At 38.5% G+C, this 16,543-nt stretch overlaps 1 protein-coding gene across 1 annotated transcript in view; it reads left to right on the forward strand.

The window, feature by feature from the left end:
- SECISBP2L (SECIS binding protein 2 like) overlaps positions 1-16,543 on the forward strand; it is a 60,801-nt gene that overhangs the window by 25,306 nt on the left and 18,952 nt on the right. The window contains exons 11-15 of the mRNA XM_059913334.1: positions 137-278; positions 3,636-3,805; positions 4,572-4,704; positions 6,471-6,633; positions 8,484-8,704. Coding sequence (XP_059769317.1) covers positions 137-278; positions 3,636-3,805; positions 4,572-4,704; positions 6,471-6,633; positions 8,484-8,704 — 829 coding nt within the window. The remainder of the gene's footprint in view (positions 1-136; positions 279-3,635; positions 3,806-4,571; positions 4,705-6,470; positions 6,634-8,483; positions 8,705-16,543) is intronic.

Here is a 16,543-nt window from a genome sequence, read left to right on the forward strand (position 1 = left end):
CATTTTTATGAACAAATATGATAGTTTATTTGGTAGGTTTTGGGGGATGGATGGAAGAGTGACAAATATAATTATCTTAAATTGTCACATTTTCATACTAAAATGAAAAATAAATGTTTTCATGTTTACTTTGCAGGAAGCTTTATCAAAGGCAGCTGGGAAAAAGAATAAAACACCTGTACAACTAGATTTGGGGGACATGTTAGCAGCTCTGGAAAAACAACAACAAGCCATGAAAGCGCGGCAAATTACTAATACCAGACCTCTGTCATATACAGGTGATATCATTAATCCTAGCAATTTGCTATTTGGCTTTGGTAATATATTTTGGAAATTGTTAATCTAAATTATATATACCTACAAAAATCCAGAGTCTGATTACTCAGCAGCTTCTCTCCTGCCACCCTAGTAGCCCTCATCAAACTACAGTGTAGTAGCCTCCTAACTATTACCTACCTTTTATTCCCCCTAACCCCCAGTCTATCTTAAAAGGAGCACTCTTTTTCAAATATAAGTTCAAAATCCTCTAGTAGCTCGTCATCTCACTTGGAGCGAAGCCAGGGTCCTAAGTCATATCTTAGCTGATCCTGTTACCTTTTTGCCCTCATCAGCATTCTCCCCTGGCACTCACTGCTCTAGCCACGTTAGAACAGCCCCCTTGCTGTTCCACAGACACATCCAACATGCTCCAAGCTCAGTGTCCTTGTGCTTGCTCTTTCCTTTACCTGGAACTCTTTTCCCTCAAGCATCAGTATAGTTTGTTCCATCAGGTCCTCCAGGTCTCTGTTCAAATGTCGGTTGGTATATGTTATGAACCAACCAAATTTTTCTCTTCTTCAAAGGTATCAATAAGAATCACAAGTAATTTGGCTCTATAACTGTTAAATTATCCAATTTAAAACCAAATGGGAAACATAGGCGTTTTAATCAAATTTTGTGTGTATGTGTGAGAGAGAGAGAGAGAGAGAAAGGGAGACAGGGAGGGACAGAGAGGGAGAGAAGTGGGGGGAGGGAGGGCGAGGAGGGGAGGGAGGGAGAGAGAAAATGAGCTGGCTTTCTGCTGAAACAGTAATTTATATTTTAACAAACCTCGTCAAGAGTTAGAGCTCAGCACCTTTGACATGCTCCCTCATTTCTTTTCATAGTCTTTGTTTTTAGAGGATGAGGAATAAGATAAAGGAAAGGGAAAGGCACCAACAAAAAGCACTGATGTTGAGAGGAAGAATGGAATTCTCTCTTTCCTCTGCTCCTATGTAAAGGGTCTACTGTTTTTAAACAAAAATATAAGTAACAGTTTATAACTTTAATCATGTGTGCAAAATGTTTAAACCTATAGCTAGTTACCATCCGGTATGAACGTTAGCTTTGATTAACTGTTAGTAAAAATAATATTGAGTGCATACTAAGCTTTAGAGTTGCATGCTGTTGAGATGAGGAAAGTGGCAGTAACATCTCACTAAGAGTAAAGGACCCTAGGGAGTGGAACTGAGAGTTAGCAGTGTTCCAGAGGCAATGTGGTCTAGTGGCTGCACGCAGGGGCTTTGGAGTTGCGCTGCGTCTTGAATCCTGTTCTTCCATGTTTTTCCTTGGCGAGTTATTTAATCTTCCTCTGCTTCAGTTTCCTTACATTAAAATGGAGATAATACAGTACCTGCTTCTGGATTGTTTTGAGGATTGAATGAGATGATACATGTAAAATGCTTAGAAGAGCGTCTGGGTTACATTCACTCAATAAAGGTTAGCCAGTTATTTTGGGAAAGAGATTGTTAGCCTGTGATAACTTCAAGTGGCTTATTATTACAACTTTGATTTGTTTAGCACATTAATGTATACAGATGTAAGTATCTACGTGCAAAGTGTGGTGTCAAGAACTGTGGAATTACAGATATGATTAAGATATACCTGTGGTCAAGGAGTTTATAATCTAGTCTGAGAGAAAGACGTGCCCACATAACTAATAAAAAGCAGTGCCTTAGGAAAGATACCAGCAAAGTTTTATGAACTTATAGAAGAAAGAGTGATTTACGTCAACAGGGATGTATGTTACAAATGCCTTCATATATGATAGCATTTGGACGTGGGCTTTAAAGGGGGAGTAAGATTCTTGACAGATAGAAGTGAGATTAACCTCTAATCTATCACCAGTGTTTAAATTGGGAAGTGTTAATTACAAAGAAATCAGCTTTCTTGGGAAGTCCAAAAGAGGGACGGGACTATGGCAGAGATGTAAAAGGATTTTAAGGAATTAATAGGGTTTTTTAATTGATGGAATGTGGAAACAGGTCAAAGATGACTCAAACTCTCTGACTTGGAGGACTGTGGTGGGGGTTAGGTATATGATGATACCAAACAGGTTAAGGATCACGGAAGAAGAATTTTCTCGGGAAGAACAGACTCTGGCCCTGTTGTATTTGAAATGCTAGTTAGGGAGATCCTGGTGGATCCTATTTAACATAGAGTTAGGTATGTGCAGTTCAGGTTAGAAGTCAGTGAATTTCAAATAGAGATGATTGTTGTAGCTGTGGAAATATATAAGATTGTCAGGGGAAAGAAAAATTAGGAAAAAAGATGTTCAGGGATAAAGCCTTGTAGAATGCTCAGAGTTAAAAGACAGAAGGAAGAAGAACCAGAAAAACAGGTTTGAGAAAGAGTGAGAAAAATAGAGCGTAATGTCACAAAAGGTGAGGATAGAATTTTGAGGAAGAGGATGTGGTCTTTGGTAACAAATGCTGAAAAAAACTAGAATAGAGCAAAGAATCAGAGTTAGATTTGGCAGTTGCAAGGTTTTATGTGATCTTGGCAATAGCAGTTTCAAGAGAGTGGGTAGGGCAGAGGCCAGATTATAATGATTTGGGAAGTAATGAGGAAGGAAAGGGGAATGATGGTTTCTTAGAAGCCAGTCAAGGGAGAGGTTTTGTTAGTTTGCCTGTTTTTTCTTCCTTCTATATAGAGGAGATTTTGAACTTCTTTTGGGGAGTTAGGGAAAAGAGTCAGGGGTCAAGTCAAGGAGGAACTTGAAAGATGCAAGGGGAAAGTAATAGAGCAAAATCCTTGAGGAATTAATCCTGAGATGGGATTATGAGAAGAAGTGGTTGGTAAGCCTTCGGTGGGAGTAAGGATGCCTGCTGCCTCCTCTCAGGTGGCTTAGAAGTTTATATTGGAAAGCATCTTCTCAAGGAAGTAGCAGGAAAGCTTTTCTGCTAGAGTGAGAGAATTGAGATTAGAGGCTAGGTCTGCTGAAGGATGGGTGGTATCCACGGGAGAATGAGGGTAACGATCAATCAGGCATAAAAGAATTGCTGAATAGTACTGAGAGTGCAGCTGAGAGGGGAATATCATTCTTTAATGACAGGCTGAAATGAGGAGAGGAGTGATAGACTACTTATCTTATGTAAGGGTCAGTTTTAGATTCATTAGGAATAAGGAGAGGTGCAGAGTTTTGAAATTCCAGAGGTAGAATGGTTCTTTGGAGCTGTATCTGAGGGACACTGCACGGCCATATACTGCTCCTGCTATATGACGTCTGTTTTCCACAAGAAGAGGATGTTGTTGTTCTTACAGGTTTATTATTAGAAATGTTGAAAATATGTGGAGTTGGCCATAGTAGTAAAACTAATGTTCTTGTTTGTTTTTAGTGGTCACTGCAGCTTCTTTTCACACTAAAGACTCTACTAACAGAAAACCCTTAACCAAAGGTCAGCCCTGTTTGACATCCTTTAATTCTTTGGACATTACTTCCTCTAAAGCAAAAAAAGGAAAAGAAAAGGAAATTGCAAAACTAAAACGGCCCACAGCACTTAAAAAGGTAAACCAAAACCTGGGGATATTTATTTTACTGTATAAAAAAGGGTTTAAATCGTTTTGCAAAAGTAGTTGTGGCATTTTGGCCAACAGATTATTGTGAAAAGTTCTTAGACATGCCTCTTTATGATGACTAGTTAATTTAAGGTTGGGGATCTCAGCATCATGACTATCTTTCTGTGTTGACCAAGGCCCTGGGGAATCAGTTCTATCAGTTTAAAAAAAAACGTTAAACATTTAGGTATCCAAAAACTTTAGACCCTAGGTATCAGAAGCCTGGGATTCTAGTACTAACTTCAGTACTTATTTTGTAGTTTTAGCAAACCTTTCTTATCCTCATCTTCTTTATCTATAAGTTGGGTATAATATCTGCTCTGTTTAACTCAGTATTGTTATTAGGAGGAGCGAATGAGATGATCTATGACCAAATAAATCTAACGTAACTATGTGACCTGGTTTCCAAAGGTTTTATTTTATCCATTTTGGGGGAAACCCTAGTTTGTCTACTAGGATTTAAAGACTGAAGCAGATGTGGTTTGATAGCTGTAGTATTATATTGCCGTGCTTTATTTTGGATATAGTACTTCCTTCAACTACAGTGCCTAAAATGACATTTACCTTTTTGCCAGTCAGTTTCTACATAGCCAACCAAAATCCTTACGTCCATTTTTTAAGTGAACACTACTATTCCTATGTAATAGTGACCATTTTAATCATTCAGTACATACTTAAAGAGTAATTAGTAATTAAAGACTGGTAATGACTTTTAGGTTATTTTGAAAGAAAGAGAGGAAAAGAAGGGCCGTTTAACTGTGGACCACAATCTTTTGGGATCTGAGGAACCAATAGAAATGCACTTAGATTTTATTGATGATTTGCCGCAGGAGATTGTTTCCCAAGAAGGTAAGATCACCTCTTTCCCCCTTCTTCTCATAAAATGGTCCGAAGTATTTTAATTAGTAGGTAACAACACATCACTAGTTATTCTCCTAAATATGCTCCATATTTTATCTAAATTTTTTAATTTTTGAGAGTGGTTTCTTTTGAAGATGCTTCTGTAGGGAGATATTTAAAGGGCGGGGAGGCAGGTGTTACATAGTAGGTCTATGGCATTTTTGAAGCTTAACTCCTGAATTTGTTGTAAACCCTCATAATTATGATCTTACCAATGCATCCTCTGTAACTGTCACAGTTCCTTTCATCTTGCCTTCTTTTATATCTAGAACACAATTGACTTTCTTTGCAGGACTACAGTTGACCCTTGAACAAGGCAGGTTTGAACTGCACAGGTCCACTTGTACACAGATATTTTTCAATAGTAAATACTGCAGTGCTACTCAGGCATGGCTGGTTGAATCCACAGATGGTGGAGGAACTGCGATACAGAGGGCGGACTATAAATTATATGAGGTTTAAATCCCCATGTTGTACGAGGGTCACCTGTATATTTTATTGAATTGCTTTTGTTGATTTTCTTCCTTGCTTTTGTGGAATAATTGCAAAGCTTGTTGTAGTGCAGAGGCCAGTTGGTCAGTAAGATTCAGTCCCATACAGTGGGTGCCAGCACATGATTCCAGTTGGGACCTCAGCAAAACTGCAGATGCCTTCTAAAATTTATACTACTGTGGAAGAAAGATTTTAAGAGAAACCTGACTAGGTCCCTATTTCTACTGGTATTTATTCTTCAACTTTTGGCAAAACATTTAAATCTGATTTACACATAGATTTAGTAGCGGTGTTCCCTTGTGTTTAGAAAAATAAGTTTACTTCTTCTAAGATTTGTTCCAATATGTTTGGTTAGCGTTCCCCTTTACTCTCAATTAAGTATCATTGCCTTTGTATTTAGGTGTATCTGTTTATGCATTCCTTCAACAAGTGTGTGTTGAACATCCATCATATGTACTTTAGTAAGTGGGGTACGGATGGGAAGGTCAGGAAATGTCATAAAGATACATAGTGGACGGGCCCTGTTACAAAAAGCTTACAATCCAGTAGAGAGATAAGATATATGTGTAACTTTGCAAATTAATGGACTGGACAAATGCTAACTCCTTTCCTGAGTTTTAGAGCTGTTCAGAAAAGAAGCAGTGACTAAAGGTGGCAGTTGAGTCAAGAGGTGGCATCTACAAACGTGGCTGCCTGAGCACAGGAGCAAAGACCAAATGAAAGAGAAGCTGGGGTGGTGCCAGGAGAATTGGGAGTGGTGTGGAGAGAATGAGTGAGGTAGAATTCATCGTTGCCAGCAGCAATGGGAATTTTTAGACAGTTAAAAAATTTATTTCTAAGAAATAGGTGGAAAAATAGAGATGAAGGAGATGGGTAATATGATCTGGAAAGAGTGCAGAAGCGGATACGTCTTTTGTTCTTCAATTTAGATCCCCTGGGAATACATGTTTTAGATAACTTGGCCTTCTTGCAACTCTTCTGTGGAGACTTGTAGGTTATGCTTGATGTTTTTCAGAGTATATTTTAAGACATAATAGGAAAATTTGATTTTTGGTAGTATGTGAGAAATGTTTGTGATACGAACAATGCCCAACTTGGTAGCTTCTGGAGAATTTGGAAGTGATAACAAAAGATAACTGCCATTCTAAATTATGTTGATCAGTATAGAGCTTTTCAGCATTCAAAATTTCTAAATTATTTTCCCTCACCCCACGTCTCCACAGATGCTGGACTGAGCATGCCCAGTGATGCATCCCTCTCTCCAGCAAGTCAGAACTCTCCGTACTGTATGACACCTGTGTCACAAGGCTCTCCGGCTAGTTCTGGGATAGGCAGTCCAATGGCATCTTCGACAATAACCAAAATCCACAGCAAAAGATTTAGAGAGTAAGTTTTAGTCTCATTATTGAGGTTGAATAGTTTAAGTATCTTGACTGTAGTTCTGAATATAATATTGTCATTTTTTTCTTGGTGGGTTGAACAGACAGAATACCAAAGATCTTTAAGCTCTTTCAGATTTTGTTTAACAACGGGTTTTATTATATGGAAAGTATTTGCCTTCCGTCAGCTGTCAGTGTTCATGTAAAAGTGATTTGACAGTAAATACATTCTTTTTATATCAGCTAGTGTTTATACCCATGAAATTTGGCCTCTTACAGCTTATGTATTATATAAAATGTCATACTGTGACATTTTTCCTCTCCAAATGCTTTTGCTTTTTTGTTTATATTATGGGCCCTTCAAAAAAAACCTCTTTAACCAATTAATAACAAGTTTCTAAGATCCTACTACATGTAGTGAACCTGTTACATAAACCTATTTGTTTTTAAGCATATATTTCTAAGTTTGAAAATGCCCATCTGTGAATAACCTTGAACTGACAGTTATTGCTGTGAAGGATTTTAGAATGTAAACATTTGTGTAGATGAATTAATTTTACCTTTGAAATTAAGTTTACCTATGAAAGAATCCCAGGGTGAAAGTAAAATATGTGTGAATCCAAACCACATTGGTTTGTTCTGTTCCTTTACATTATTGTTTTTGAGCAAATACTTATCGCCTAGGTTTGGGAAGTTAATTAAATATCACAGATGTGTGACAAAGGAAATACTTGGAGAATAAAATCTTATATATGTGTGAAATAAACAGCTTGGAAGAAAAGCAGAGTGAAGAAAATTGCATTTTTGATGTTTTATTCTTCAATTGCATTCTTTAATTTTGTATACTGTATGATAAACTTTCCTCAGTCTGTCCAGTTATATCTTCTGTTCTGAAGTAATGTCATACTTGCATTTATTTAAACACTTTTCACATAAACATTAAAAAGATTTCCAAAGCAGAACATTTTTTTTCACTAAAGAAAGGCAGGCCTAGATTTTCCCACCATATAATGTATCAGTAATTTAGAAGTGGTAATTTGCTGGCCCGGCATTCCTAGATCAGAAATTTTACCAATTATCCTTGTTAAGTACCTGCTTATGGTAGAGATAGATTATAGATGAAAGCTAGCAAAGTGGAATATATAAGGAGTTTACTTAAACTAGAATGACTTTCTTATCCTTGAAATTAAGTACTATAGTGGCCTCACACTACTTGCTTTCTGTGTTTTGCGTTATAGCCACATATGATCTCACAAAGAGCCTCATTCAGTTGCTTAGCCTGATACAAAGCCATGTGACTTTTACCTCAAGACCTCTTTGGTTTTGGCTTCAATTTAATTACTGAATTCATCCTCTGTAACCATAGATTTTCAGAGGTAGAGGGACCATTGAGGCTGTCATCCATAACTCTTTATTTTTATGGTTGAGGAAGCCAGTGCCGGAGACTGTGATTTTTCCAAGCGTGGAGGATGAATGGTTGGTATTAGGGCATTCAGTTAGCTTTTATGAAATTAATTTGTTTCTTATTAGAAGCATCTTTAGTATTCATTGGAATGAAATAACTTTATACATTAGCTCCTTACCAAAAACATTATACCTGTTTATCTAATAGCAGGCTAACATTTGATGTATATCCTTAGGAATTTAATAACTGGGTGTTTGAGTAGTACTTCCCCGAGGTTAATCTATCCTTTACATAAAAGCCGATCTGTTGTAATTCAGGAAAACTCTTCTGCTTTTCTAATTGAAGGATTTAGGAGATTTTTAAAGACTTGATTTTTTAATGAAAACCTGTTACTGGATGTATTTTTTTCCTAAAATAATTTTATAATTACCTATTTTTGGTTTCCTTTACAGGTACTGTAATCAGGTTCTTTGTAAAGAGATTGATGAATGTGTGACTCTTCTTCTTCAAGAGCTTGTCAGCTTCCAGGAACGCATCTACCAAAAGGATCCTGTAAGAGCAAAAGCGAGGAGACGGCTGGTCATGGGTCTAAGAGAGGTTACGAAACATATGAAGTTAAACAAGATCAAATGTGTTATAATTTCTCCAAATTGTGAAAAAATCCAGTCCAAAGGTATGAACATTTTACTTTTGAAGTGTTTTGATATTTATGTGGTATAATTGTAGAATATGCAGTGAATTTTAAAGTGGAAGCCGTATGTCTTCTTTAGCAGAGTTTAGGTATAAAACATAATATTGAACATGAGGAAAGAAAATGAAATGTTTCAGCACCTGAGGCAGAGTAATAAAATTGAGATCAGATTGTAAAGAAAATCCCCATTTATGAACACTAGTGAAGGATTTAGTTGGGGCCAACCAAGTGTCCCCTGTGTTGTGATCAGAGTGGGAACTACTAAGCGGGCATTTCTTTACCTCTGCAAATATATTCTACTTTATTTTTTTTTTTTAACATCTTTATTGGAGTATAATTGCTTTACAATGATGTGTTACTTTCTGCTTTATAACAAAGTGAATCAGTTATACGTATACATATATCCCCATGTCTCTTCCCTCTTGTGTCTCCCTCCCACCCCTCTAGGTGGTCACAAAGCACCAAGCTGATCTCCCTGTGCTATGGGGCTGCTTCCCACTAGCTATCTATTTTACATTTGGTAGTGTATATATGTCCATGCCACTCTCTCACTTCGTCCCAGCTTACCCTTCCCCATCCCTGTGTCCTCAAGTCCATTCTCTATGTCTGGGTCTTTATTCCTCTCCTGCGCCTATGTTCTTCATAACCATTTTTTGTTTTTTTGGTTTTTTTTACATTCTATATATATATGTGTTAGCATACGGTATTTGTTTTTCTCTTTCTGACTTACTTTACTCTGTGTGCCAGACTCTAGGTCCATCCACATCACTACAAATAACTCAATTTCGTTTCTTTTTATTGCTGAGTAGTATTCTATTGTATATATGTGCCACATTGTCTTTATCCATTCATCTGTCAGCGGACACTTAGGTTGCTTCCACGTCCTGGCTGTTGTAAATAGAGCTTCAATGAACACTGTGGTACATGACTCTTTTTGAGTTATGGTTTTCTCTGGGTATATGCTCAATAGTGGGATTGCTGGATCATATGGTAATTCTATTTTTACTTTTTTAAGGAATCTCCATACTGTTCTCCATAGTGGCTGTATCAATTTACATTCCCACCAACAGTGCAAGAGGGTTCCCTTTTCTCCACACCCTCTCCAGCATTTATTGTTGGTAGATTTTTTGATGATGGCCATACTGACTGGTATGAGGTGATACCTCATTGTAGTTTTGATTTGCATTTCTCTAATGATTAGTGATGTTGAGCATCCTTTCATGTTTGTTGGCAATCTGTATGTCTTTGGAGAAGTGTCTGTTTAGGTCTTCTGCCCATTTTTGGATTGGGTTGTTTGTTTTTTTGATATTGACCTGCATGAGCTGCTTGTAAATTTTGGAGATTAATCCTTTGTCAGTTGCTTCATTTGCAAATATTATCTCCCATTCTGAGGGTTGTGTTTTCATCTTGTTTGTGGTTTCCTTTGCTGTGCAAAAGCTTTTAAGTTTCAGTAGGTCCCATTTGTTTATTTTTGTTTTTATTTCCATTACTCTAGATGGTGGGTCAAAAAGGATCTTGCTGTGATTTATATCATAGAGTGTTCTGCCTATGTTTTCCTCCAAGAGTTTTATAGCGTCTGGCCTTAAATTTAGGTCTTTTATCCATTTTGAGTTTATTTTTGTGTATGGTGTTAGGGAGTGTTCTAATTTCATACTTTTACATGTAGCTAGCTGTCCAGTTTTCCCAGCACCACTTATTGAAGAGGCTGTCTTTTCTCCATTGTATATTCTTGCCTCCTTTATCAAAGATAAGGTGACCATATGTGCATGGGTTTATCACTGGGCTTTCTATCCTGTTCCACTGATCTATATTTCTGTTGTTGTGCCAGTACCATACTGTCCTGATTACTGTAGCTTTGTAGTATAGTCTGACTTCCGGGAGCCTGATTCCTGCAGGTCCGTTTTCCTTTCTCAAGATTGCTTTGGCTATTCGGGGTCTTTTGTGTTTCCATACAAATTGTGAAATTTTTTGTTCTAGTTCTGTGAAAAATGCCATTGGTAGTTTGATAGGGATTGCACTGAATCCGTAGGTTGCTTTCGGTAGTATAGTCATTTTCACAATGTTGATTCTTCCAATCCAAGAACATGGTATATCTCTCCATCTGTTTATATCATCTTTAATTTCTTTCATCAGTATCTTATAGTTTTCTGCATACAGGTCTTTTGTCTCCTTAGGTAGGTTTATTCCTAGGTGTTTTATTCTTTTTGTTGCAGTGGTAAATGGGAGTGTTTCCTTAATTTCTCTCTCAGATTTTTTATCATTAGTGTATAGGAATGCAAGAGATTTCTGTGCATTACTTTTGTATACTGCTACTTTACCAAGTTCATTGATTAGCTGTATTAGTTTTCTGGTAGCATCTTTAGGATTCTGTATGTATAGTATCATGTCATTTGTGAACAGTGACAGCTTTACTTCTTCTTTTCCGATGTGGATTCCTTTTATTTCTTTTTCTTCTCTGATTGCTGTGGCTAAAACTTCCAAAACTCTGTTGAATAATAATGGTGAGAGTGGGCAACCTTGTCTTGTTCCTGATCTTAGAAGAAATGGTTTCAGTTTTTCACCATTGAGAGTGATGTTGGCTGTGGGTTTGTCATATATGGCCTTTATTATGTTGAGGTAAGTTCCCTCTGTGCCTACTTTCTGGAGAGTTTTTATCATAAATGGGTGTTGAATTTTGTCGAAAGCTTTTTCTGCATCTATTGAGATGATCATATGGTTTTTCTCCTTCAATTAATATGGTGTATCACATTAATCGATTTGCATATATTGAAGAATCCTTGCATTCCTGGGATAAACCCCACATGATCGTGGTGTATGATCCTTTTAATGTGCTGTTGGATTTTGTTTGCTAGTATTTTGTTGAGGATTTTTGCATCTGTATTCATCGGTGATGTTGGCCTGTAATTTTCTTTCTTTGTGACACCTTTGTCTGGCTTTGGTGTCAGATTGATGGTGGCCTCGTAGAATGAGTTTGGGAGTGTTCCTCCCTCTGCTATATTTTGGAAGAGTTCTAGAAGCATAGCTGTTAGCTCTTCTCTAAATGTTTGATAGAATTCACCTGTGAAGCCATCTGGTCCTGGGCTTTTGTTTGTTGGAAGATTTTTAATCACAGTTTCAATTTCAGTGCTTGTGATTGGTCTGTATATATTTTCTATTTCTTCCTGGTCAGTCTCAGAAGGTTGTGCTTTTTTAAGAATTTGTCCATTTCTTCCAGATTGTCCATTTTATTGGCATATAGTTGCTTGTAGTAATCTCTCATAATCCGTTGTATTTCTGCAGTGTCAGTTGTTACTTCTCCTTCTTCATTTCTAATTCTATTGATCTGAGTCTTTTCTCTTTTTTTTTTGATGAATCTGGCTAATGGTTTATCAATTTTGTTTATCTTCCCAAAGAACCACCTCTTAGTTTTATTGATATTTTCTATTCTTTCCTTCATTTCTTTTTCATTTATTTCTGATCTGATCTTTATGATTTCTTTCCTTCTGCTAACTTTGGGAGTTTTTTGTTCTTCTTTCTCTAATTGCTTTCGGTTTAAGGTTAGGTTGTTTATTTGAGATGTTTCTTGTTTCTTGAGGTAAGATTGTATTGCTATAAACTTCCCTCTTAGAACTGCTTTTGCTGCATCCTGTAGGTTTTGGGTCGTCATGTTTTCATTGTCATTTGTTTCTAGGTGTTTTTTGATTTCCTCTTTGATTTCTTCAGTGATCTCTTGTTTATTAAGTAGTGTATTGTTTAACCTCCATGTGTTTGTATTTTTTTACAGATTTTTTCCTGTAGTTGATATCTAGTCTCATAGCATTGTGGTTGGAAAAGATACTTGATATGATTTCAGTTTTCTTAAATTTATCAAGGCTTGATTTGTGGCCCAAGATATGATCTATTCTGGAGAATGTTCCATGAGCACTTGAGAAGAAAGTGTATTCTCTTGTTTTTGGAGGGAATGTCGTATAAATATCAATTAAGTCTGTCTTGTTTAATGTATCATTTAAAGCTTGTGTTTCCTTATTTCATTTTGGATGGTCTGTCAATTGGTGAAAGTGGGCTGTTAAAGTCCCCTACTGTGATTGTGTTACTGTAGATTTCCCCTTTTATGGCTGTTAGCATTTGCCTTATGTATTGAGGTGCCCCTATGTTGGGTGCATAAATATCTACAATTGTTATATCTTCTTCTTGGATCGATCCCTTGATCATTATGTAGTGTCCTTCTTTGTCTCTTGTAATAGTCTTTATTTCGAAGTCTATTTTGTCTGATATGATATGTCTATTTTGTCTGATATGAGAAAAAGAAAGCTTTCTTTCGATTTCCATTTGCATGGAATATCTTTTTTCCATCTCCTCACTTTCAGTCTGTATGTGTTCCTAGGTCTGAAGTGGGTCTCTTGTAGACAGCATGTATACGGGTCTTGGTTTTTGTATCCATTCAGCCAGTCTGTGTCTTTTGGTTGGAGCATTTGGTTGGAGCATTTAATCCATTTACATTTAAGTAAATGATTGGAGCATTTAATCCATTTACGTTTAAGGTAGTTAGCGATATGTATGTTCCTATTACCATTTTCTTAATTGTTTTGGGTTTGTTATTGTAGGTGTTTTCCTTTCCTTGTGTTTCCTGCCTAGAGAAGTTCCTTTAGCATTTGTTGTAAAGCTGGTTTGGTGGTGCTTTACCAAAGCAAAGAATTTGGTGAATTCTCTTAGCTTTTGCTTGTCTGTAAAGGTTTTAATTTCTCTGTCATATCTGAATGAGATCTGTCCCCAGTGGCTAAGGTTGGTTCAGTGGGTTGTGTAGGCTTCCTGGTGGAGGGGACTGGTGCCTGTGTTCTGGTGGATGAGGCTGGATCTTGCCTTTCTGGTGGGCGGGACCAAGTCTGGTGGTGTGTTTTGGGGTGTCTGTGACCTTATTATGATTTTAGGCAGCCTCTCTGCTAATGGGTGGGGTTGTGTTCTTGTCTTGTTAGTTGTTTGGCATAGGGTGTCCAGCACTGTAGCTTGCTGGTCATTGACTGGAGCTGGGTCGTAGCGTTGAGATGGAGATCTCTGAGAGAGCTTTTGCCGTGTGATATTACATGGAGCCAGGAGGTCTGTGGTGGACCAATGTCCTGAACTTGGCTCTCCCACCTCAGAGGCACAGGCCTGACACCTGGCTGGAGCACCAAGACCCTGTCGACCACACAGCTCAGAAGAAAAGGGAGAAAAAAAAGAAAGAAAATAAAATAAAGTTATTAAAATAAAAAGTAAGTGTTAAAAATAAGAAAAATTAAAAAGTAATAAAAAAAAGAAAAGAGACAAGAGACCAACCAAACGAAAAAACAAATCCACCAATGATAGCAAGCGTTAGAAACTATACTGAAAAAAAAAAAAAAAAGGACAGACAAAACTCTAGGACAAATGGTAAAAGCAAAGCTATACAGACCAAATCACACGAAGAAGCATATACATACACACAAAAAGAGAAAAATGAAAAATATATATATATTGTTGTTCCCAAAGTCTACTACCAAAATTTTGGGATGATTCGTTGTCTATTCAGATATTCCAGAGATGCAGGGTACATCAAGTTGATTGTGGAGATTTAATCCTCTGCTCCTGAGGCTGTTGGGAGAAGTTTCCCTTTCTCTTCTTTGTTCATACAGCTCCCGGGGTTCAGCTTTGGTTTTGGCCCCACCTCTGTGTGTAGGTCACCTGAGGACGTCTGTTCCTGCCCAGACAGGACAGGGTTAAAGTAGCAGCTGATTCGGGGGCTCTGCCTCACTGAGGCCCGGCATAGGGAGGGGTACGGAATGCAGGGCGAGCCTGTGCTGGCAGCGGCCGGCGTGTCATTGCACCAGCCTGAGGCATGCCGTGTGTTCTCCTGGGGAAGTTGTCCCTGGATCATGGGACCCTGGCAGTGGCGGGCTGCACAGGCTCCCAGGAGGGGAGGTGTGGATAGTGACCAGTGCTTGCACACAGGCTTCTTGGTGGCGGCAGCAGCAGCCTTAGCGTTTCATGCCCGTCTCTGGGGTCTGTGCTGATAGCCGTGGCTCGCGCCCGTCTCTGGAGCTCCTTTAAGCGGTGCCCTTAATCCCCTCTCCTCACACACCCTGAAATAATGGTCTCTTGACTCTTAGGCAGTTTCACACTTTTTCCTGGACTCCCTCCCGGCTAGCTGTGGCGCACCAGCCCCCTTCACGCTGTGTTCATGCAGCCAACCCCAGTCCCCTCCCTGGGATCTGACCTCCGAAGCCCGAGCCTCAGCTCCCAGCCCCCGCCCGCTCCGGTGGGTGAGCAGACAAGCCTCTCAGGCTGGTGAGAGCTGGTTGGCACCGATCCTGTGGGTGGGAATCTCTCCGCTTTGCCCTCCGCACCCCTGTTGCTGCACTCTCCTCCGTGGCTGCGAAATTTCTCCCCCACCACCCCCCGTCTCCGCCAGTGAAGGGGCTTCCTAGTGTGTGGAAATTTCTCCTCCTTCACAGCTCCCTCCCAGTGGTGCAGGTCCCGTCCCTATTCTTTGTCTCTGTTTTTTCTTTTTTCTTTTGCGCTACCCAGGTTTGTGGGGAGTTTCTTGCCTTTTGGGAAGTCTGACGTCTTCTGCCAGCGTTCAGTGGGTGTTCTGTAGGAGTTGTTCCCCATATAGGTGTATTTCTGATGTATCTGTGGGGAGGAAGGTGATCTCCACTTCTCACTCCTCTGCCATCCTGAAGGTCTCCTCCGGTGCACCCTCCCCCCAGCTTTTCAGGCAGGCCTAGAGCAGGGGCACTGGCCCCGCAAAGGAGCAACTAAAGAACCCAGCCGTGGCGACCTGGCAGCTGGTTCCCGGAGGTGCTACCGCGTAGCCTGATGGCTCATTTCTGGCCTATTCTACTTTAAAATTTTTGCATTATCCTCCTCTGATGGCTCTTTTCTCTTAAAAAAATTAGGAAAAAGATACAGTTCTCTTTTTGGTCTTTGACTGTGGACAGGAGTCAAGTGTAGGCCAAAACATATGTCTCATTATAGACCCTAGGTTATGTAGGCCCACACAAACATAGTACCATGTTTTGATTCTGAAGCCAAGGTCATTACGAGTGGTCTTTTAAAGATCCAGTTAATAATTTCCACTGTCGATAAAAAGGATAGGTTCTGCTAACCAACTTCTTTTGAACGTGTTCCTTAATGATCGTGCTACTTTTGAATAAGCTGAATGCCTTCCCTGCTTCTCCAGATAAATGAGAGATAAATATCCTCTTTTATGAAGAGGATATGGATTTATGAGATCATGGTCTGTGGCATTCTTAATAATAAATGGCCCTACTTTCTAATCATCCTAGAAAGTTTACAAATCAGTTATTCTAAAAATAAAGAAATTATTTTGGTAAACATTTCTATCTTCTAATTGATGTATGGTTGACAGTTCCAAACCATAATTGTTTTGAATGAGCCTGAGAACATTTGGGCTGTGTGACTTTATGATATCAATCAAAATTTTTTTAAAAAATGTTTCTATTTTAGGAAGAAATATTCACAATCTAATTTTGAAGGTCTACTTTCCATTGTCCACTTATAACTGTAATTATTTGCCACTATATTTAAAACAATTTCAAAATCAATTTCCAGTCCTGAACACTTGGGTACTGAATTGGTCGTTAGAGGGGTATATTTTAAATACATTAAACAACATAATTAATGCTCCTCAAAGAAACACTTTCAAATAATTTTCCTTTTATTATTGGGGCATTCTGATCTTGCCAGAGAGACAAAAATAATTACTTCCATTGTATGAAAGAGAGAAGTTGAAAGACTCTCTCAAACTATGTAGTAATTAATAACAGTACCTAAACATCTCCTATAAATCCCAAATTCCAGATCAGT

The sequence above is a fragment of the Balaenoptera ricei genome, chromosome 2 (assembly GCF_028023285.1).
Source record: "Balaenoptera ricei isolate mBalRic1 chromosome 2, mBalRic1.hap2, whole genome shotgun sequence".
NCBI classification, from domain to species: Eukaryota; Metazoa; Chordata; class Mammalia; order Artiodactyla; family Balaenopteridae; genus Balaenoptera; species Balaenoptera ricei.